Genomic DNA, 24,105 nt, shown 5'->3' with positions numbered 1-24,105 from the left:
TTAAAGCTTTAAAATTTTTCTAATTTTTTTCTCATTCTTTTATCTTGATTTTTGAATATTCTAATGATTATTTTGAGGAGAGAGAAAGTTATTTCTTGCAGGTATCATTCTCTTAATAGCAAGTATAAAAGGAGAAAAGAGTGAAGAAACATGTGTTGTTCGAAATTCTCTTGAAAGATAAGTGTGAAAATGACATAACCAATTTATAGTGGTTCAGCTCAAATGGCATAATTCACTATCTTAGTTCCTTATTAAGAATCTTAAAAAAATCACTAAAATCTCTTAGTTGATCCCAAGTAAACCCTCTAGTATCACAATTAGGAATATAACCTCATACTTATCAAAGTAGGCCCTCTAGCAATCTTACTAGGTAATGTACAATGAATTTTACAACAAGAGATGATTTGAGAGATAAATCTCTCCATTACAATATCTCTCAAACATTAAACAAAGAGGTTTAAACAAATGATATACAAAGCTTTTTTGAGATAAAATTTAAAATCACTAGAGTAATTAAATAAAATTATAAAACCTGAAACTTGCAATGGTTTCTCTAACCCTTTATATGCACCATCATGCTAGTATTTATAGATTTCTCACATCCTTTGAATTTAATAGCCTTTAATAGAGCTGTTGGTCGCAATAAATGATTTGCAAAATTAGCCGTAAAGATATCTGCAATAAAAAAGGTCGACAAGGTTAAGAAACGATCGATCGGTTAAAGCAAACCCAAAAAGAACAATCGATAGACATAACAAAAATGGTCGACTGGGTTGAAGTTGGTTGATCAAATTTGATGCAGTAGCAATCAACCATACTTGGTTAAGAGCATGCATTTGCCCGGTCAACCAAATAACATAGGTGGTCGATAGCTTGACCTTGCATTTTAAAAACATTATTTTGCTTTTCAAGAGTTTCAAAGAGCAAAACAACATTCATGATCGCCATCTAGCATTGTGAGACGTACGTTTGTAATTCTATTAGGTTCTTTAAATTTGGATTTGGGGTTCAATTTGGGTGTTATGTAATTGAGTAGAGTTCCTTAAATTTAGATTTATACAATTATTCTTTTTCATTTCAATCATGTTTAAAATGAATTTGCCTTTGATTATAATTAATGGAATTCAAAAGTCATTAATGATGCTACAACGATATTTATCGTAATGGCTAATGTGCTCTTGGCTCTAAATATACAAGAGTTTATTAATACTGTTTAAAATATAATGAGCAATTTAGTCACGAGTCAATGAGTTATTTAACTTTTTTAAAATACTCTATTTTACTTAAAAAACAAAAATTATATGAACAAGTTTTGAACTTATGACTTCTAATATAGAACTAGTAAAATATTAATTTTACCACTATACCCCAACACATATTATTTAATTTTTTTAAACTCTACTTTTTTTTTTTTACCACACTATATTAAAAAAATAATACTATTTAAACATAGTATTTTGACCATCACAGAATTATAAATACTTTTTCAAAAAATTAATAGTACTCTTCATAAAATTATCAATTACTTTTTAGGAAAGGTAGATCACACTCAATACCCCTAATGTTTCATAAAAAGATGGGACACACTGAAATTTGAGAAACAAGAAAGACCTTCTTTAACTTTATAATTGTATTGACACTTTTGCCCTTACTATTACTCCACAAATATTAAAAATACAAGAAAAATATCATCACATTTTTTCCCTCACCTATCTTCTCTTTTTGTGGAGTACTAACTAGAATCTCTCTCTTTCGTTGATTCTGAAATGTTTTAGCCATCACTAAATTAGAGAAAGAAGAGATCGACAAATTGACGAATTTTGATTAATTTATCAAATAATAAAGGATGAAGAGAAATGTAGAAAAAATGTGAAGGTATTTTTATTATATTAATAATTTTAACAATAATAAGAGAAATATTATAATTAAAGTTTTAAATATCAAGAAAGTCATTCTTATTTCTTAAATATCAAAAATAACTCTATCTTTTTACTGAACTTCTAAGGGTATTGAGTGTAATTTACTCATATATAAATATCTTTACACAATAAAAAATATTTATAATTTTAAAGATGTTATAATTTTTGAAGAATAAATAATAATTTTTTAAACATATTATAATTTTAAAAAAATAATTATAATTTTATAAATATAAAATACAGTATAGAAATAGGATTTCGCAGTGAAAATAGAAAGTAAAATCTTTGAGAAGTTCAGATCTGCACACGTGGGAGAGGGCAAAACTCACGCAAACGATGAGTCACACGTGCCGAGACGAACAAAAGATGAGAGAGAGAGAGAGAGAGAGAGAGAACAAAAGTCAAGGCAACGCTGTTTCATTTCTGGTTCTCTCTTTCTTTCTCTCTCTCTCTCTCTCTCTCTCTCTCTCTCTGTCTCTGTAACTTTCCCTCGCCTCACGTACATTAGAACGCGGTGCTGCTCTTCCCAATCAGACGGTGGGTTGAGAGGGAAAGAGAGAGAGAGAGAAAAAAAAAAAATTCAATCGAGAGAGAGAGAGAGAGAGCGATAAAAATCTCTTCTTCATCATCTACCTTTCTCTCTCTCTTTGGGCGCATCGTCGATCAACATGAACGAGAAGGCCAACGTTAGCAAAGAGCTCAATGCCAAGCACAGAAAGGTTTCTCCCTTTTCGCTCTTAATCAACGCCTCCTCCTCCTCCTCCTCCTCGGTTTCGATCTTATGCGTGTTCGATCTGAATTCGTTGTCGATTGGTCGAATGATTGCTTGTCCTGTACTGAAAATCTAAATTTCCTATCTTTTGCTGAGGTTTTTCTGATTTGGATGAGAAAACCGCTGATTAGAGATCGCGTATGCGGTTGATGTCGGAGTTGGGTATTTTTTCATGTCGATTGCGTAGATGATTGAATTTGAACTTGTGTGGCTGCGTTTGAATTGAATGAATAATGGTTGTCCTGAGCTATCTTTTTTAGTGATCCCGTGCCCTGTTTGATTCTGATTTCGTGGTAAGTTCATAAGTGTAAGTCTAAGAAATGAGATGTGGTTCGGTCTTATGGTTCTAGGTAAGGACAGCCACGCCTTGAATTTGGTCGTTTTGCCATGGTATATGTACATTATGGTATGTCTTATGGTATGTGTTTGTAATTATGTAACATTATGAAATTTTACAGTTTCGATGAGTATCCGAAAGGGCCTAAATGGGAGCTTTTCTAATTTTGGTATTGACTTGATTGTTGCCTTCCTTGAATGATTGGATATTGCAGAATCAAACGTCCAAATGGAAGTTGTTTACTTTTTCGTATTTGTCATTGTGCTGTCTGTTATCTTTGCTGTTTCGTGGATTGACTCGAATTAGCCTCAGAATTTATTTTGTTTATTAATTTTGTGTTTGTGAAATAGATAGTATTATTTAATGTTACTATGTAATAAGTCCTATCATAATTACCCTGTAACTAGTTGTCATGTTTGTATGTTTTCACTCTTTCTATTCATTATTTGGTTAGCATGAGTTGAGAGAATGACAAGAGATATAGCTTTTGGTTTGACAAAACTTGTGGCCTTTGATTTTGCAAAATAGAAAAGTAGGACTCCACTAATTGATCCAGAATGTGAGTGATTTACTCGTTGCCATGAGGGATCATTAGGTTTTCTTAAACATGTGGATATCTCTTCAATGAACAACTAAATGACATGTGCCAGCATTGTGATGTAGCTTATGGACCCGTGCCAAAGATACTCTTTCCTGGACATTGAGCACCAAAGATCCTTGCCCCTCTGCCAAATGACTGCTTCTGCTAATGCTCCTTGAAGCTAAAGTACCCTTGTTCCCATCTCTGGTTAAAACACTCCTCTTCACCTCATACAAGGATTAGGGCAGTTGAGTGTTTACTTCCTTTTTCCTTTATCAAGATCACAATTCACAAGGTGCTCGTGCCTTGGAGGCTAGGGTCCAAGAATTGGGGAAGATTTGTCTCAAAGCTCTTGCTCAACAGCCTTGAGAGAGGGCGGCCATATCCCACCAAGATGGTGGCACCACAATTGGAGAGACAGATCTGTCCCATTGAACATTCCCCCAATAAAAGTGTCTAGACAAGTCCCCAGAGAGGCCTTTCTATCTCCTCTAGTTGACTTGTATATGTATATGCCTAGGCCATGGTCCAAGAAAAGGATATGTATATGCTGTCAACTCCTGGTCGCTTCACACTTGGACCTTCTCCCTCCAATTCCACTCTTGATTTTACATGCTTACTTTTATCTATGCACCCAGACTCAGACCTGCTGCACCTGGCAATTAAGATAAGGTTCAAGGCACGGTTGAATTTAGTTTATTATTCTATCTTAGTGAGAAAAAGCTCTCTGTTTATCTAACATTTCAATCCAGTCAAAGTATTTGTCAATGGTACCTAATGTTCGAAGTACCTAAGGGTCCTAGCATGTGAAATTCTCTTGAAGTTGTAAACTGTATGTGTTTTGCATTTGAACAATTTTTTCCTTTTTCTGGGTGCTCTCTTTTGTTCAGCATGTGCTTCATTGTGCCACCCATAATTTTTCAATAATATATAAAAATAGACATGTATGCTAACACCACCACCAAACCTTGGACTGTCAAAAAAATTAATCATTACTAAGTTTTGACATTAGCTTTATGTAAGTTCCTCTAGACCATTTAAAAGATATTGTAGTTCATATTGAATCACTAATTATGAATCTTAAACCCAGTTATGTAGTTATTAATTCTCTTTTAGAATCTTAATCTATAATTCTCAAACAAATTTGACAATAAAATTGCAATAACACATTCCATAATCAGCTCTCTTGTTTCATGGAATCTTTTGGTATCACTATCAGCCTGTCTTGGTATTTCTAATAATCACTACAGTTTTTATGAATTAATGCTCCTCTTTATAGTTTAATTGTTTAATCACTAAAATTATTGTTTGGCTCACAAAGAGAATCTATTATCTCCGCCACAGTAGGTGCTACTGATTGATGCATAAAGAGGGTGTTGTAGGTAGCTTGTTCACTTGCAAACTCATTCTGCATTTGAGCACATGTTGAACAAGGTTTTTCTAATATATATATGTGAAGCAAAATAGGGATGTATAAGCAACTAATAAAAAATAGAATACAAATTTAATTGTTTATTGACTTTTATGTTTCATTTTTGTATAAACAACAATAATAATTGTTTTTAGTAAGTATTGGAGTTTTAGTTAGACTTGTAATTAATTAATACTCTCTTTATTTGTAATAAGCTATATTAAACCTATATGAAATTATTATTTGAAATCTTAACACTTAACCTATAATTTTTCCTATAAAGAACTAACCAATTTGATTATAAAATTGTGATAACATTCATTACATTTTCCTTTTTATTAATATCACCTCTTGTTGACTTTTTGTCTGTTGTTATCTTTATAATATTTTATACGTACTTGGATCATTCAATTAGATATGTTTATGTATGAATTAATCATCATCGCAATAATTTGATTATTGAACTATCATTTGGCTTATTAAGCAATTCTATAGGTTGCCTCTATGGTAGCTATCATTAATTGATGCAATAAAAAATTCCAGTCATAGTTGGGTTGTTTTCAAGTTTGTTCTGTGATTGCATAGGTAGGCATAATTTTCTCTCTCAAGTAAATCAGCTACCACAATTTTTTGTTAGAAAGTAAATGCATTAGTTAACTTTGGTGGAGACTTGATTGGAAAAATATGTTAATTGAAGCAAGGAAAATTGTAACTTTAGTAGGAGGGACAAAATTCTAATTGCAATTAGATGGCCGAGCAGGTGGATTCTAATACTTAATATTGGTAGTAGATAAATATTCTATTGATATCATTATTATTATTTTTTCTCTAATGATGTATATATTGTCTATTTGTGGTTAAATCTTGCATTTTGTTGATACGAAGTTCCAGAGTTGGCATATTTTGACAATGTTTTCTGTTTGTGAATTACTATAAATGCCTTTTTTATGCTTAAGTCGGTACTTTTTTGTAAAATATCATAATTACCTAGAAGGTGCTTTGTCATAATTCAGAATGATGAATTTTACAGGCATATTATAGTCATATTGATGGAAATGACTTATATGCTCCTACTACTCCACATCTTTAATGTGAAGTTGCAATTTTTAGAACTTAAAATAACCAAACTAGTGTAAAACAATCTATTTATTCTGTTGTTTTTAGAACTTAAGCTAACCAAACTAGTGTAAAACAATCAATTTATTCTGTTCTTCAAACTTTCTCATGTTTGTTTTATATTAAGGTGTCTAAAGCTTAAGTCAGAGGCTTCAGAACTGTCATTATTAAGTGGTTTCTTTGGTTAAGTGAATACCAGCCTTCCACCCAGTCTGCTATAAATGTTTTAAAGGCTTCTCACTCATCCTTATATCTTCTTGGTGCACTAAAAGTTGGGTGTTATTCAGTTGATAATTGGGAATTAATATTGTTTTTCTATATGCAAATTAAATGGGGAATGTTAAATACTGTGGCTTGATGCTGCCTCTCATGTCAATGTTTTTGGCTGGCTTCTCTACAAAAGTTCTATTGATATGTCGCTTGCCATTTTCTTTTTCTTTGAAGAGAGAACTATCAGTCCCCAGAGGGAATTGGTTAAACCAAGTGAAGAAAATAAGGTTTTAATCAACTGCTACATTACAGCATTATGTGTCCGTGCTGCATGATTGTGGAGAAGTCAGCTAATTACAGGTGCCATTCAAGTATATGAATGTGGTATATCAAAATAAGGTTTTTGCCTAAGGTTTTGAATATATTGAATATTGCATTGTTCTACAAACATTGGTTTAGTTGATACCATCCAGAATATATACAAGTATAGATTAAAAAAAAAAGGTCATTGTTACTATAAGGAGTTGGTAATAAGCAAACGATATGATCTTTAGAATAGTTGCCAAATCCAATACAATGTGTACTTGAATGTTGTCACATCAAAATGTGGAACAGGTTCAACATGTGGTGGATCCCATAGCCCAACGATTATTGATTTCTCTTCTCTGATGCTATAAATCACTTTGTGTCACTTTTTTCTTGTCTGTGATTATACATCCCTTGCTGTAAAAGAAAAACTTGTGTTGGTTGCAGATACTGTTGGTTTCAAGGACCCCCCCCCCCCCCCCTTCTCTCTCTCTCTCTCTCTCTCTCTCTCTCTCTCTCAGTATGTAGTTGGACTTGGACCTTCAAAAGTCTGATTGAGGCTCCCCCCTCAAGGCTCTATGAAAGAAACTTATATTTTTGTGTTTCTTCCAGTCAGTTTCCTTCCAATTATATATATTGATCTCATGTTCCCAGTTTTGTAATTTGCAGATACTAGAAGGGCTTCTTAGATTGCCAGAAAACAGGGAGTGTGCCGACTGCAAAAGCAAGTATGTTATCAGAAAACTGTCAATGTTGATGATATTGGTCTTGAGATTATGAAGAAATATTAACATGGAAATAACATGATTCAGAAACAATGGATCTCGGTTTGTTGTAGTAACAGTTTGTTATTTACTGGTAGTAACTCTTTTTTCTTGCAGGGGTCCTCGATGGGCTAGTGTAAATCTTGGCATCTTTATATGCATGCAATGTTCTGGTATCCATAGAAGTCTTGGAGTGCATATATCAAAGGTGATATTTTGTTCATTGGTTGTGTTCCTTCATTGGAGACTAGATATATCAATAACTTGGTGGTGTTTATGCATTGTCCAGGCCCCTTTAAAGTTTCATGTTTTATTTTCTTAGGACTAACTTAAGTACCACTTGCTGGAGAAGGTTTAATATGGATCCTATAAGAGGGAAATAGGGTGTGAACCTCTGCATAAGCTTGGCCCATTGTTGTCTAGTATCAGGGGTTTGAAGCACATAAAAAAGCTTTGCTTAGTATGGGGTGAAGACTGCAAATAATTAACCATTTACTAGAACTTGGAAAATAGGAAATAAGAGGGTCTCCAGCTTGATAGCTACCTGTTTCTTTCTTTCTTTTTTTTTTTTTTTCCTTTTCCTTTTTTCATGTTGGTGAGGGTGGTTTTTGGTCTTGAATTCTTACTTTGATGAGATTTCTTATTTTGATTGGCTATGATTACGAGTGTACATGACTTGGTTTGTTATTAGCATCTGCATGCCATGTGGGAGGTCTTTTGGGGTAGCAGGTGAAATGAGAATATATGTCCTAATTATATGTTTTTTCCTTTGTTAATTGACTAATTATTAGTTTTTTGTTCATTTATTAGTTATTTTTCTTAAACAACACACTTGAATATCCATCTTATGAAAAGTCAATGACTCAGAAGATGCTTTTTGTCATGCACTTGATTTTTTCACCCACCTTTACATATGTATTAGATGACTACCCTCGCCCCTCCCAAACCCCACTAGGAAAACGAAAAAGGAATATATAGAGATAAAAATATGAAAAGAAAAAACAAAATAGCCATGGACTCAAAAGAATTCCAACTTAACTGGTTGTCCTGAGAAATTATATATTTGTTTGTTCCCCCAGAAATAGCAGTGAAATAAATAGAAAGCAATTTTTCTGATAAGCATGAATAATAAACAATCTTAAATTGGATACCACACATCATATATAATTGTTCTTCACCCTATTTTATAGCTTCATTGCTCCCTCCTTTCAGTTCCCAATGTTTAAGCATCAGGCAGTTCCCATGGAATCCAGAGCTGCACTCTTTGACAGCGGGAAATAAGTTAAATATAGTTTGGGATGCATTTACCTGTAAAATTTGTGTTCTGCACTCTTTAACAGTGGGAAATAAGTTAAATATAGTTTGGGATGCATTTACCTGTAAAATTTGTGTTCTTATGCAATGAAGCTTGTGATCGTCTGGTGGACCATGTGCAGAATATTGACAAGCAAGAACATTTAGTGTAGGGATGCCAACTTGTAGCATTGATTTGATTACATGATAAGGCACACCAATCATATTCTACTTGTATCATTTTCTCTCTCCCTCCTTTATGTGTGTGAAACTGTTGGTTTGTGCTTTCCTTAAACTTTTTATCCACTACGGTTTCTATTACATTAAATTTCTTATACATCTGTCCATACGTGAGATGTATCACTTATTAAGCTCATTATCTCCGGTAAATCAGGGTCCGGTAAAAGATTAGATTAGTTCTATGCAATTTTTAGTATTTCCATTATTGTTTATATCTTTTATTTTATTTCAATTTATAGTTTATCATTAATACCCCCACCTAATGTGATTAAAGCTTGTGATTGTTGTTTATCATAAATGTGTCATGCATTCATTTATGCTATTTTTCCTTAAATTGAACAATTAGATAATGCAAGCCATGCCATGGAATCTGCGTCCAACTTTGTGTTGGTGAACCTCCATGATCTAAGTTGTGTGGCAGTGATAATGCAAAAGATCTGGCTTGTGATATAAAGACTTTTAGTTTCAATAATATTTCAATGTGATTATTTGTTTCTTACTTTGTGACCAATTTCCTGATCAAAAGCCATTAAGATTATCATTTGTGGTCCTTTTAGAGATTCTTCATTTCCTTTTCCCCTAAAACTTGTGGTAGACCAAACAACTTTGTTGTTTGCATGTTTTTTAATGGTCCCTCTTTGGATATTTTGGCAGGTGAGGTCTGCTACTCTGGACACATGGCTTCCAGAACAGGTTGCATTTATACAATGTAAGCTTCCCTCTAGTGTCTCTAATGACATCAGTTGAATCACCTTCAGTTGAGGTTCATCTAAGATTACAAAAATGAAAATGCAGTTTCTTTTTCTATGCAGCAATGGGAAATGAGAAGGCAAATAGTTATTGGGAAGCTGAGTTACCCCCGAATTATGACAGAGTTGGGATTGAGAATTTCATCCGTGCAAAGTATGTGCACCCTTAACTTTGTTAACCTATTCTCCTTGGTAAAATACAATATATTGTTGTTCTCTGATGCCTCAACTGCTCATAGTGTTAAGGATGCATTATTTGTATATTTTTCCAGGTATGAAGAGAAGAGATGGGTTCCTAAAGATGAAAATTCAAAACCACCTCCTAGAGGATTAGAAGAAAAGGCTTCTGTGCAGTGGCAGAGACCTGGTAATATGAGTGGGCACAATTATGCCAACAATTCTGAAAATTCATCTGAGGAGAGGAAGAAATTTCAAGCACCTAGTATGAAGGACAGTGGTCCTCCTGTTATGGGATTCAGTATACCAGTGCCTCCAAAGGGACCTGAGCCTGTATGTTGAGTTCTTTAACCACCTAATTACTCCGTACTTTTGTTCTTTCACAGTTCCTCTGCATGCTTATTTGGCCTTCTTACATGTTGGATCGTACGTCTTTTTTTACTTAATAGTCCTGTTATATACTGCGTCCCCTGAGCCCTGAAATTGTTGGCATTACCAATTTGAAATGCAAACAGGTTGCTTCTGCACCAAAGACTGAACAGGTTATTCAGAACTCAGAACCAGCAGTTCAATCTGTTGAATCCACAAAGCAGGTGGCAGACGCTAGTCCAGCTGTCTCTCCCCCTAAAGTTGATTATGCTACTGACCTTTTCAACATGCTGTCAATTGATGGTCCTAGCGAAAACGGATCCGAAGCAACCTCTGGTGATGATAATGCATGGGCAGGTTTCCAGTGTATGTCTCAGTTTCCCCTAGTTTTGTGTAATGAGATTGCTTGAGCAATATTATCTGTGCTCATGTGTTCATCATTGCTGCTACTCATGATCTTCTGGCATGCCACTCATCTAGCTATCTTTTTTTTTTTTTTTTCTTCTGTTTGGGGAATTTGCGGGGTAGGGGGACATTTTGAGAAGCTTGTAAAAAATTGTTGAAGCTGAAGTAGTAGTGTGGTAAATTTATTTATCCACTGACATTAGTGTTGACAACTTGCAGCTGCTGCAGAAGGATCAACAGCTGATAAAACAGCGTCTGTCAAACCAGCTGATAGTAAGGTCCAGTCTACGCCTGGTATTGAAGATCTATTTAGTGACTCTTCTTCACAGACACCTTCTATGGTCGCAGAGAAGCCTCAAAAAGATGTTAAAAATGATATCATGAGCCTTTTTGAAAAAGTAAGTTATAGTGCTATTTGCTGGATTGATCCACTACAATTTATCTTCAATTGTTTATTTGGTTTAAGTGTAAGGAAATCTAATTGACCTTTGCTTGGGAATTGAAAAATGAAAAACTAAAAAAAAAAAAAAAAGTTGTCTGGTATCTGTTTACTGATTGGGTTGGAATGTCAGCCTACTAAACAATGAAAAGCTCCAGCCACATTGTATTGGTCGATTCTATTCCTTTGGCTTCTAATACTTAAAATCTAAACATATTATATCATGGTGTACTTGTTTTGCAGTCAAATATGGTATCACCGTTTGTTGCTCATCAGCAGCAACTTGCAATGTTAGCCCAGCAGCAGTCTCTCCTTATGGCTGCTGCAGCTAAATCTGGTGTGGTGCCAAAATTCCCTGGCAATGCACAATCAGGTTCCACTGGTACAAACTTGCCCACTCAAAATTGGCAGAATGTTGGCTTCCAGTTTCCTGGAATGGTGATGCCAACAGCTGGAAATAATGATCTACATAAATACATGCAGCAGGTAGAATATTTTATGTGACATTGTTTTGTGAATTAATTGAGCCCAAACACTCAACTTTTTTTCTTTTCTTTTCTTTTCTTTTTTATTTTCTCATGAGACAGGTTGGAAGCATGGGACAAATGTATCCAGTTGGGAGCTCTGTTCCATTCCAAGCACCATCAAGGTATTCAAACTTAGTGGGTGTAGGTAGCATTTTTATGGCCTTTTAAGCTAAATCTTTGATTGGGTGTTTGCTTCCAGGTGCATAACTTAGTGAACCGGGGGGTCATTTTGCTTCTTTGTATTTGGAAACAACTTTTAGGCAGTTTCTTACCCCCCCCCCCCCCCCCCCCCCAAAAAAAAATACTTTTAGGCAATTTTTAATGCTCTGTTTTCTGTTTCAGTTTTGATTTTTATCATTTTTGGTTATAGCAGGTCACGTGTTTTTCTTATGGAAATTCTTATTGAATATCCTTGAGCTCCAGCCTCCAGGATGTACTTCTCTTTGGTTTTCTGATCTTCAAAAATATAATTTTGGGGCAATTTACCTTTTATCCTGTGTGGTTTAAATGAAAAGTACATTCCTCCGTGTACTTCAAAACTCTATATATAACTCCCTTATACTTTACTCTGATGTGGAACATGAAACAAACAATCTTTTATAGACTTAGTGATACACATGTTTAACACGCTAACTTAAAGATGCAAAAAATTTAACCAAATAAAGGATGTGTGTCAATTTCTTTGAGTCTTTTCAGCACGTCTGTTAAGCAACACGAATCTTGTACTGCAATTTATGGTAGTAAGGGGTTATGCATCGGTTTTTAAAGTATGGGAGTTGTGTGCGTTTCACCCAATTTACAAGGGCCTAAAAAGCAATTGTCCGTACAATTTTTAGGAAGGAAGCACACTTAACTTAGACCATAAGCAACCAACAGCACCACCTTTTTAGACCATAAGAGATTGCTTCCCCATTGTCAAAGACAATTACTTCACCAAATGAGGTGCAACTTTTTTTGTTGGCTAAGGGGCAGGATTTCTCTAAAACACCAATGGCTGTTCGGCCTTTTGTTTTATATTTTGATAATCCTCTTGTTTCCATCAAGACAATGTATAGCATGAATAGAACACTGGATAAGATCTGAAGTTTATCAAGACACCCGTGGATCTGCATAAAATTTTTTAAAGCTCTAACAAGCTGACAATAGAAGCGTTGCTATATCACTATGTTTTTTATCGTTAGAAAGCAAGTAGGCTGGACTCAGTTTATGTAATTTCCAATTGTTCATCACTGTAGGTTTGAATATTTTGAAAGTATTGAGAGAGGGAAATACTACCCTATCTTTGGTGCATTCACATAGGTTATTAACATTTCTCATCTTTGTTCTATATTCCTCTAATCCAGCAATTATGCTATGGGGCAAAACGCTTCTAGTAATGGTGTGGCATCAGCTGGAACTGGTAAAACGCCGTCTGTCTCCCCAGTCTCATCTGCAGCTCCTGCACAGTCAGGAAAAGATTTCGATTTTTCTTCATTGACACAAGGGATGTTCTCAAAATCCTGAGACTGCCGCTGGGAAATTGATTTCCAGCTTTAGCCATGGCATGACAAAGGAATACATCGCAGGAAAAAAGCTACCGTTTTGGAGGTAGTTCACATGCTCTGGGGGTTGTAAACTATATGTAGAGGTGGCAGAGTTTATCAGGTTTCTCCCTCTTTCATCTTTCCTTTATTGTTATAATTTGGGTGGCGGCTTCATTTGTACGAGCATAGCAGGCATGTGTGGATTAATAAGTTAGGTTTTGATTGATTGATTGATATCATCCTTTCACTCTCCTGTTTTCGACACATTACGATATATAGCACATGTGAATTTATATTTGAGATGATAATCTGCTGGCTTAAAACCAAAAACTTGAATTTCCAGTTACTGGTTCTTATGTCACAAACCCCAATGAATGGCTGCTCAGTTATTTTGAAATATGAAATAGAGAGAGGAGAGTAGATTTGTGCTTCAGCGACCTGGACAAGATACTAGTTTTGAACGTCTCTACTGCTGGACAAGATATTAGTTTTTGGGTTCTGCTCTTGCTATGCTTCTTTCTTCACGTCTAGTTGCAGATGCAAGCAAGCTTTTGGATTTCGGTATTCATTTTGGGCAGGAGATTTTAAAGAAGAGTTGTTTTTTTTTTCTCTTTTCCTTCCTCTTTATGGCAAGTTGGTTTGGTGATCGTAATGTAAACTGAATTTGTATTCAAGTTTCTTTTAAATATATAAAAGGTGATGGCGTGACTCGTAAATCTCCATAAATATAATATTTAGAAAAAAAATTCGGATAGTGGGCTAAGTATTAGCATAAACAGGTGTGATGATGTTACAATGGATATAGGGTTATATAAAAAAATAATAAAAATTAGAAATGAGGGTTTTTTTTTATAATAAGTAAGATTGGTATCTCATGTTAAAAGAAAAGATGATTTGGTCAAGTTAAGGGGGTATATATCATGTGTATTCAAAATACATAAATAAGTATGATATTTTTATTAATTTAACATTTCTGTTATTTTTTACACAAATAGAATAACATTGTATGATATTCAAGCTTTGGTTGAGAGAGACTACGGTTTATTTGATGGGTTTAAATAGCATTGTTTTTAACCTCGTCCAAACACGTAAGAGCAAGGGATGGCAAACTTACTATTTGCACTGACAAGTTTGCTTTTTACTATGTTGAATATTTATAATTTTTTATTGAGTGTTCGTCAGAGACTCATCATCATTGAAATTCAAGAATAATATACTAACATCCATTATCCGATGTTATTTGGTGAAAATTTTAAATTTGATGGTAGTTGGTTGCATAGAAACATAAATCTATCGATAGGTAGGTAAGACTTCTTGAAAAATAAAATCTCCAAACGTCTTGAAATCTCTTTCCAACACTAAACCATATTCCTAATCATTGACGAACCACAAAATTAAATAAACACTAGGCTGAAGCTACGCCGTAAGAAGAAGCAAATGGAGCCACGCATATATATATATATAATAGCATACGCTGGCAAACGTGATGCGAATTTTAACACCGTCCTAGGTTGACTCGAGCGAGTGCGGGCGTTGCGTGTACGAACACAGCTTTTCCGTTCGGCAAGAGCTCCTTTGATCCATTTGTTTTATCTCAAGCCCCTTAAAAGGTCAAAGAAAGCTAGCGAGGCCTCGCCAACTATGAACTAACCCCTTTGTTGTGTGGACGTGGCTCCAATCAACAAGCAGAGGCAGACTGCATCCATTGGCTCTACACAATTCGGATTCGGTACAAACAACGACAGATGGCGGAGCAAACTTGTTCATTATAAATCGAGATTTTTATATATTTACAAAGTGGATGTACGTACGGAACTTATATAAATTATATATGTACTCAACGGACGATAATGAAAGTGAGTTTTGATGAAGAGAAATTGGAGTTTAATTTAGCTGTGAATGGATAGATGGGAGTGGTCGGCTGGGACATGCCAAGCGAATCATCATGACGTGAGTGAGTGGCGATGAGGCCATTGGACCGAATGAGCCGAGATCCTGAAATAACGCTCCCCCGCCGATATTATTATTATTATAACTTAAAATGCCTCCTTATTTAAGGAATGCTCTGATTTAATTACTTTCTCTAAATCTCACCATATCCCATAAAATTGACGTATTTCTTTTGCAATTTATCATAAAACCAAATATTCACCGGCAAAATAACAAAATCTAAGAAGAAATATTAATATTGGTCAGATAATTTCTCTCTCCTCTCTCCGCTCTCCCCTTTTCTCATGAGCATCTCAAGCAATCGTTGACAGCAGTTGCCTTTAGTTCACTGTCGCACCATTGTTTCCCTCGCCACCAGGCTGTTGGTTCTATTTTTCGCCAAGTTCATAGACATACTCTCCCCCAATGAAGTCTAATGGAGATTTACTCCCTCGATAAAGTCCGACTTCATCCATGGATGGAACTCGATCGGAGTTGACTGAATGAATTTCGATTAGGCTTCATCAATGGTCATGAAAATTGTTGATTTGCAATTGAAAAATGCCCAAAAATGTTAGTGGTGGTGGCTGGTGGGGCGACGGTAAGTGCGATTAACGGGTGGAGGCGACGATGGTGTGAGGGTGACAATGGTGGTGGGTTCCATGGAGGTGCTTTGAGAGAAGGGTATTTTTGTTATTTTATCACGTGTGTAAGATTGTGTAGAGTTCTTCTACATTGTCGTTATTGAAGGAGTAAAAAAGATAGAAATATCCTCATCTAAATTGTAAATTTGCAAACCTTGCTGTTGTCTTGCCTGCCTATTCTCTAATCTCTCTCTCATTCCCATGGTTGCCAATGCAACTATTGATTGCCATTGCCTTCACCTCACCACTATTGTCTCATCTCGTCGACGACCACTACATCCTTGGTTGCATCTGCGTGGCAATAGCAAGACTTAAAATGTGTAATTTAAGTGAAGACGTTTTTTGTCTTTTTAGTGCCATTCGTACCCCCCGGGGGGACATATATCAGGTAGTGTAAATTAATTCTAGTGTGCAAGTCTCTACGTAGCATTGTACACCCCCCACCCCCAGTCCCTCCTCAGTCCCAACCCCCCTTGCTCCCCTCTCCCTCTCTCTCCTTATCATATATATATATATATATATATATGCAATTCCCATATCGTGATCTTCATTTCTCACTCGTCCCATCCGTTTTTTTCAACTGGAAGTCGCCGGAAAATTTGTATTCCGACCGGATATCCAGTACTTCGCTGTCAGAGAAGCATGCTGTCTCTCAAAGTTGCGTTAATCTCGACGGGTGTTCTGTGCATGGCTGTGATGTTTAAACTCTCCGCTCCGGCCGTTGCGGAGTTCTCGTTATCTGACGTAACTGCAATCTGGAGCTCTCTGATCGCGTGGCTGAGGCCTCCGTATCTTTACGTTGTTATAAACTGCATCATCTTAACTCTCGTGGCGTCTTCCAAGCTTCAGCAGAAGAAACAGTACAAGTCGCCGCCGGAGACGGTGGTCCAGGGGGGGCCTGTCAGCGTTTCTGCCGACTATGGTGCTGTGTACGATGGCGTCGTTCAGCTGAACGAACAGCCGGAGATTGCGTATGGATACGGCGCGATTGCAGCGAGAGGTTCCGAGTACAAATCGCTGCCGGAGACTGTGGTCCAGGCTGAGCCTGTCAAGGTTTCTTCGGATTACGGTGTTTACGGCGGTGCCGTTCCGGTGGACGACCAGCCGGAGATCTCGTATGGCTACGACGCGATTGCAGCGAGAGGTCTCGAGTACAAATCACCGCCGGAGACAGTGGTCCAGGAGGCACCTGTCAACTTTTCTGCCAATTACGGTGTTGTGTATGGCGGCGTCGTTCCGGTGGACAACCAGCCGGAGATTGTGGACGGTTACCGCGCGGTTGCAGCAAGAGACTTCGACATTGATGCGGACGTGCACGTAGATGCTCAAGTTCCGGAGATTGAGATCAAAACGATAACGTTGTCTACACCTTTTCCGGAGGATGAATCGGAGATGGCGAAGCCGTCGAGTACTCCACAGCGGAATTCGCAGGAATATTCGCTCTCGCCGGCCGAGAGACCGCCGGTGTCTGCTAGATTTGGGCATCGAAGAACCGTGAAATCCACACCCGAAGGTACATATTTACCCCTGCGCTTTAACTTTTCATAAAATCTGTTTCAGGGCAAAATAGTAATTTAAAACTGTTGGTGGTTCTAAATTTAGTGGGTGTTATATTCGGTGGGCTTTGTAAATTTTAATAATATTTAATTTTAAAATTTTATTAAATCAATAAAAATTCCACACCGCAATTAAATTTAGAACCAATAGGCAATAGTTCGCTGCTCATTGTTGGGTTGTATTTCTATTTCAGGTGGTGGTAAGACGTTGCGAGTGTCGAAGCCGAAGCGGCAGGAGACGCTGGAGAGCACGTGGAAGACGATAACGGAGGGCCGTCACATGCCGTTAACGAGGCACCTTAGGAAGTCGGACACGTGGGAAACGCATGGCCGTGGGGGCCACCACCTACAACCGCAGGACTATTGCATGACTAAATCCCAGACCTTCGATGCGCCTGCCGGCTCCGCCGCGAGCCCTCCGTTTGCGGCGTCCGGGGGGAAGCTGAGGAGAGAGCCGTCGTTGTCGGGGAAACTCAGGAGGGATCCCTCGCCGAGTCAGGACGAGTTGAACAGGCGGGTGGAAGCTTTCATCAAGAAGTTCAACGAGGACATAAGATTGCAAAGGCAGGAATCTCTGAATCAGTACATGGAGATGATCAGTCGTGGGGCTCATTAGAGATGACTTCACTAGTGAAAGTACTACGTGCTGTAATATTTATTAACTAATTAAACTTCTAGGAAATATCAGTTGTGCTTTCCCTTACAGTTGCAGTTGATAGAAAATGGGGAACTCTATCTGGATAAACAAGATTTGGTTATTTGATGGTGGTGATGGTGATGGTGTCATGCACGAAAGATAGTGAGGAGAGGAGAGCCATCTACATGAGGGCAATGTTAATCTTAATCGTAATGTTTTGTTCCACACAAAATAGTGACTCTTTCATCCCAAACAAAGCCAATAATAATGTTATATATATATATATATACACGTAACATAAATAATAGGACCACCATAATTAACCACCAGAATGAATAAAAAGGTGGCTTCTTGTGAGCATTATATATTGTGTTTTCAATCTTAAAAGTCGTCGTGTATTGTAATTAATTCCTCTCGTATTTGTAAGATAATACGTGGGGATTCATTAGTGAGAAATTCCACCTTTTACACAAAAGGTAGCTCTCTAGGGTGTAGATCCGTATTTTGTGTTTTGGCAGAGGTAATCATCATGGCGTGTTGGGCATGGCACCATCGTCAACCTTACAACCAACGCAGACTTCCTCAAATTTTTAGTGGAACAATTAATGCATCTTTTTAAATGGATAAAAACAATTATTTTGCCTCTGCTCTTTCTCTCTACTCTCCTACATCACTCTTTCTTTCTCTAAACTAAATATATATTTTTTATTTGACAAAAATAAACAATAAAAATGTATATATATTTATATACTAAAAAATATATTTCTTAATTAAAAATTATATATTTAGAAATGCATTAAACAATTAAAAATGTATAAACAAAAAAAAAAATCTTTAAGAATTGGGAGTCGACGATTTAAAAAAAATAATAATAATTGGCCATGGTGGCGAAATTAGAAGTTTGGTTCAGCCACCAAGGTGACCAATCACTGAGAGGGTTGTTCTTCCATCTTAGTAATGGGGTTCAACACACTTGCATAAAGAGGGAGACTATTCCTACTTTAGGGGTCCTTACTCTATCCGTGATTTTTTATTTTCGATTTAGAGACCATAAAAGGATGAAGACTAACGAAAATGAATAAAGATTTTTAAAAAAAATACTATTTATATAAATAATAGAGTTATTGAGAAAATGACCGAATGCATCAAATGATAAAAATACGCTCACCTAATTTGTTGCTATTGTCTTTGAATGGAGCCCGATTTGGCTAAGCCCGATCAAGTTTCATCCGGGTTCAATTGGATTTCATGAAGTCCAGACTTCTTTTGTCTGCTGCTCCTTAATAATTGATAATGAAGTCCAATTCGATTATTGAACTTGTCATCTCATCGATACATTTAACACACTCCCGCCTTCAGTATATTAGTTTTTTTTATTTCTAACACACTCCCGCCTTCAGTATATTAGTTTTTTTTATTTCTGGGCCTTACCTTGCCATTTGTGACTTAAGTAGCTAAATAGAGTGTAGTATGCGTTAGTACATGTACTCTTGTGGTCTGTTGAGTTATTTCTTGAGTAACTTGTGCATACTTATTATGTGTATGTGTGTGTGTAAATACATTGTCGTGTCCTGGGTTCAGCGAGAAATTTAAAAATATTATTGTGAAATAGAAGTTGGGTTGGGTCACATCTGGTCAGGTCACTAGTGTCATGGGCATGCAGGCAGTGAGCAGAGTGGGAACAGTAATGTTTGGGGGGTGGGGGGTTGTGATCTGCAGCGCAGCTCCATTCTCCGCCCCCATGCCCATTCATTATAATTAAGAACAAGACAGACACCCGCACCCTATAAATTGCAGGAAGAACTTCTCGGTTCTGAATTTTGAGGTTCAATTATTTTAACACACATAATCAATTGCTGCTATAAATAAAAGTGTTATTATTAACTATTATTTTATTTTATATAAAAATGATTGGGGCATAAATGAGGACCACATTCAGAGATGGATCTATAAGGCTCTAGTATAGTATGCAGGGGGGCCCAGCCCTACTCCTACCCCATATCATATATGGGATTCTTCATACAGATCACGTTCCCACTTTCACATGCAAATTCATTCTCTTTAATTTACGCTGACAGCTCTACCCATAAGGGATTCACACACACACACTCACGGCGATAGTTCTTTAATTGATGAAAGTCAACTTCAGTGTTTAGTTTAACGTAAAGCTCAAATCCAATTTAGTGACTGTTTATTAATTCAGATATGGGTTGAAAGAAAATGAAATAGAGAAAGTATTTTAGATATAAGTGTTTTTTTAATATATTTGTTAAATTTTTTTGATAACTCATTGAAAAAAAGTCACGTAACTTCTTATATGAGATTATTCTGATAAATTTATCTTTCATCTCTTCAGATAAATTTACTTTAAATCTTATAGATAAAAGAAAAAATGAGCCATAGGTCTCTTAATGCATTCTAAAAAATTTAACAAATAGTATGATAAAAATCTCAGAATACTTTCCAAACTTATCTTGATCATTCCATATTTTGATGCAAAAAACATTCAAATCTTATCTTACTCTCTTTTTAACGAATGCTATCTTAATAGAGAATAGTCAAAGTCAAAATTTAAATTTAGTGCACTAAAAAGGAGACTCCCAATTCAAAACTTTAATTCCATGGATCCCACCTTGTCGCATTGACAAAGTAAACATTAGATAATTGAAAAATCTAGAAAACTGCTACTAAATTCGAGTAATTTGCAAGGACAGAGAGAAAACAGAATTGAGAAATAATTTTCTCTCAATCTTATATTAAAGAAGTAATACATGAATGTATAGAATTATCTAAGTTGGTTATAACAAAAATACAACAAACAAGGAAAGAAACACTAATCTGTCTGGCGATGATAAAGAATGAAGAATGACAACAAGAGTGACAACAATAGTTGCATCGTCTTCAGTATGGATGCAAGAGGTAGCAATACTCTATCAAGCCACTTTATCAGTATGCCCTATGTTGATTCTCTACATCCCCCCATCCCCCTAAAGTTGGAGGTTGGGAAGCAAGTAGCCCTAACTTGCAGAGAAGAGTGTGATGTTGTAGGGAACCCAAAGGCTTCATGAAAAAATCCACAAACTAGGACCTAGAGGAGATGTGTATAGGTTGAATAAATCCTTTCTTGAGATGGTCACAAACAATGTGACAGTCAATATCAATATACTCTATGTGTTTGTGGAAAACTGGATTAGCTGCATTGTGAATGGCAACTTGAATATCGCAATGTAGAGAAATAGGAAGTTGAGGTGTGATTTGAAAATCCTTGAGGAGATAGAAGATCCATAATAGTTTATAGACAATTCGTAGACAGTAGTTTCCATGCTCCGATACTCTACTTCAATGGAAAAATGGGATACTGTGGATTGTTTCTTGGTTTTCCAAGAGACCTTCAAGGAAGGTGTTATGATTTTTGGATCGAAAACAAACTACTATCAAACCATTAACCACACAGACGAACACTCAAATTTGGAAAAACTACGGGTAGAAAGAAAAAAATATCACTATGATGATATTGGTACAATAATAGTGATATACCTGCACTAATTCTAGGGTATTAAGTACTTATTTATAGATCTACCACTTATCTATAGATATATATATATATATAAAAGGATTTAAACAAATCCATATTTTAATCAAAAGATAAGTCACAAAGAAGATAAATCTTGATAAGTTTCAAAAAAGATAAATCTTCAATTGTAGATGTAGTCCCAATCATAGTCAAATTTGAAGTCTCAATAACAATTAAATTTAAATTCCGAGTCACAATTATAACAAGTTCCACCTTGACACAAAATTCAAATATGGAATTATTCATAATTCTTTCTTCTAACAAAATCATGAAAAATTAATCTCTCTGATGAATACTAACCAAATCCACACCACAGGACATACCAACCAAATCCACATAATGCTTACTGTAGTGGATCTTCAACCACACTCAAAGTATAAGCAACAAGATTAGCCTCAACATATCTTTATTGACCTTAATGACTCCACATTCACCAATATAAATCCACCTTAATGACTCCACCTTCATTTAAATCCATTAATGTCAAAATTGTACGCATCTTAAGCTGTCATAATGAAAATCTAATATTATCAGACCGTATTGATCTATTGGGCCATGGACCCACAGCTTGGCACCTAGCCCAACCCTTAGACTAGATCGTAGCCCAAGAAGTTCGGATAACCTTTCCATCTAATCTAAGATCCTTACATCAGTAACAGATTCTATCAACCCCGAACAACTCACACGCTGATCCTCATCAGCTCGTAATCTTCATTAAATCTGAGATCCTCGAAGATAATCCCTATCACTACCGTGCATCTTGACCCTCTATCCTCCCACGACAACCGGCGACACGCAAGATACCTTCATCTCTATATAAACCAGCCTGATGACATGCTAATGTATGTCATTTCCAAGCCTTACCAACACTTTGACATCCTAAATCCTCTCTAACTTGAGCGTCAGAGTGCTTGTAGGTGCCACCACCCCCATCACGAAGATCTCCAAATCGTGACATTTCGCCGCCATTGCAACTAGTCCTACCAACCTCGTTAGGCTGGAAGAAACATTTGGCGCCTGCCATGGGGCCTGATAAAACTTGCCTACCCCACACGTTGAATCCCTACAATCTTCTCTACAAGCCACCCATGGCTAGAACCAGAAGACACAACAACATGGCTCCTAACCAGGAAAACCCAAACACCACCAACAACCATCGACTAGAGAATCCGACAACTATGAAGACCCTCATTCGAACCATTTGGAAGCTCCAAGACCAAGTTACCAAGTTAACCCACAATCAGCAGCTTGACCAATGCAATGAGCGAGTTGAAGATGACACAAAGGTCAGCCATCATCAACAACTCCAGGCCACCCACACCCCTGCTCCTCCACCATCAACATCCTTGTACATTCCGAGTCACCTATTCTCGAAGTTCATCATGTCCGTACCCTTACTAGAGGGATTCTGTCTTCTTGCAACATTGGAGCTGTATGATGAAACCATTGACCCTCAGGAGTATCTAATGATGTTCAACTCCTTGATGCTATAAAGTGAAGGAACAAACCCAACCATGTGCCGTGCTTTTCCTAGCACTTTGAAGAAGTTCGCCCTGCTATGGTTCTCTATCCTTAAGCTAGGCTCTATTCACTACTTTTTTTAGCTCGCCACTCGCTTCCTCACCCACTTCTCCAGCAGCCCAGCTCATCATAAAACCTCAGCTAACCTAATCAACTTGAAGCAAGGACAGAACGAGCCGTTTCTAGCTTTCATGAATTAGTTTAACCAGGAGGCCATTCAAATTAGGGACCTCAACCCTGCCATCTCCCTACACGCCATCATGGTAGGGCTTAAGCCCAAGCCCTTTACCTACTCTTTGGCTCGGAAGCCTCTTGTTGACTATGAGCAGTTAGTTATATAAATGTGGAAGAAGTGTCGACTACCAGCCACAATAACTCCCAGCCACAGCTGAACCAGTGACTAAGGCTATTTGCTGAGCATCACCCCCACTTTAAGATCGAGCCAGGGGACGAAGAGAGACAACTCAGGTTCCTGAGCCACCCAGTTACTCAGGTTCCTGATCTTGTAATTCTTTAAACACTATTTAATGACAAGTTAAATGTTTAATTTAAATTGCAGTATGGTTTGAATTGAACATACAAATATCCTTTAGTATAATAAGAAGTGGATACCATTCTTAATTGTTAAGAATAATCAAGACGGATAATCCACAATACGTTATACTATAAATATGTTCTTGGCCATAGAATTCCTAATTCGGATAATTAGCAACTCGCAAAGGCCGACACATTGTCTTCCTCCTTGTTCGATATAAGATACCGAAAGATAAGATCGATGGGTCTCGTACCACTCTGTATGAGATACAAAAATAAGACGAGTGGGTGCTCGCTGAAGGAACTAGTTCACTGAACGGGACTGTTAATATTGAATCACATGGGTTTTATTTCACGGGTCAATGATTCAATATTAACTACGTATTTGCATTAGTCCTTAGACTTGAGATGACATGGATATCTGTGTGTTGGTGGATCAGGATGTCAACGATATTATATGGTTGTCCTAATCAGGGATAATCGTACGTATCTATGTGCCTAGTTCAGTGAGACACGAGATATATGTACATCAGACATGGAATCTATCACCTAGAGATATACGAGGAGGATATC

General features: G+C 36.7%; 2 protein-coding genes across 2 annotated transcripts; both read left to right on the top strand.

Moving 5' to 3' along the window:
* Positions 1-2,346: 2,346 nt before the first annotated feature.
* Positions 2,347-13,445, top strand: LOC127811974 (ADP-ribosylation factor GTPase-activating protein AGD5). The gene is made up of 11 exons (XM_052352199.1): positions 2,347-2,638; positions 7,321-7,379; positions 7,533-7,623; positions 9,603-9,657; positions 9,761-9,851; positions 9,970-10,207; positions 10,390-10,609; positions 10,868-11,046; positions 11,331-11,573; positions 11,675-11,736; positions 12,958-13,445. The coding sequence occupies exons 1-11, from the start codon at positions 2,588-2,590 to the stop codon at positions 13,115-13,117; spliced, it is 1,449 nt and encodes a 482-aa protein (XP_052208159.1). The 5' UTR covers positions 2,347-2,587; the 3' UTR covers positions 13,118-13,445.
* A 2,698-nt stretch (positions 13,446-16,143) lies between these two features.
* Positions 16,144-18,024, top strand: LOC127812321 (uncharacterized). Its single transcript, XM_052352748.1, has 2 exons — positions 16,144-17,223; positions 17,461-18,024. The coding sequence occupies exons 1-2, from the start codon at positions 16,353-16,355 to the stop codon at positions 17,880-17,882; spliced, it is 1,293 nt and encodes a 430-aa protein (XP_052208708.1). The 5' UTR covers positions 16,144-16,352; the 3' UTR covers positions 17,883-18,024.
* The last annotated feature ends 6,081 nt before the right edge of the window (positions 18,025-24,105 follow it).

This window comes from Diospyros lotus, chromosome 10, assembly GCF_014633365.1.
Source record: "Diospyros lotus cultivar Yz01 chromosome 10, ASM1463336v1, whole genome shotgun sequence".
NCBI lineage: Eukaryota > Viridiplantae > Streptophyta > Magnoliopsida > Ericales > Ebenaceae > Diospyros > Diospyros lotus.
This window is presented reverse-complemented; position numbering and strand designations above follow the sequence as displayed.

Coding starts and splice junctions, on each gene's coding strand:
- LOC127811974 (XM_052352199.1), top strand. CDS start 2,588: ATGAACGAGAAGGCCAACGTTAGCAAAGAGCTCAATGCCAAGCACAGA. Junction 7,380..7,532: donor TGTGCCGACTGCAAAAGCAA/GTATGTTATCAG, acceptor TTTTTCTTGCAG/GGGTCCTCGATGGGCTAGTG. Junction 10,208..10,389: donor CTCCAAAGGGACCTGAGCCT/GTATGTTGAGTT, acceptor AAATGCAAACAG/GTTGCTTCTGCACCAAAGAC.
- LOC127812321 (XM_052352748.1), top strand. CDS start 16,353: ATGCTGTCTCTCAAAGTTGCGTTAATCTCGACGGGTGTTCTGTGCATG. Junction 17,224..17,460: donor CGTGAAATCCACACCCGAAG/GTACATATTTAC, acceptor TTTCTATTTCAG/GTGGTGGTAAGACGTTGCGA.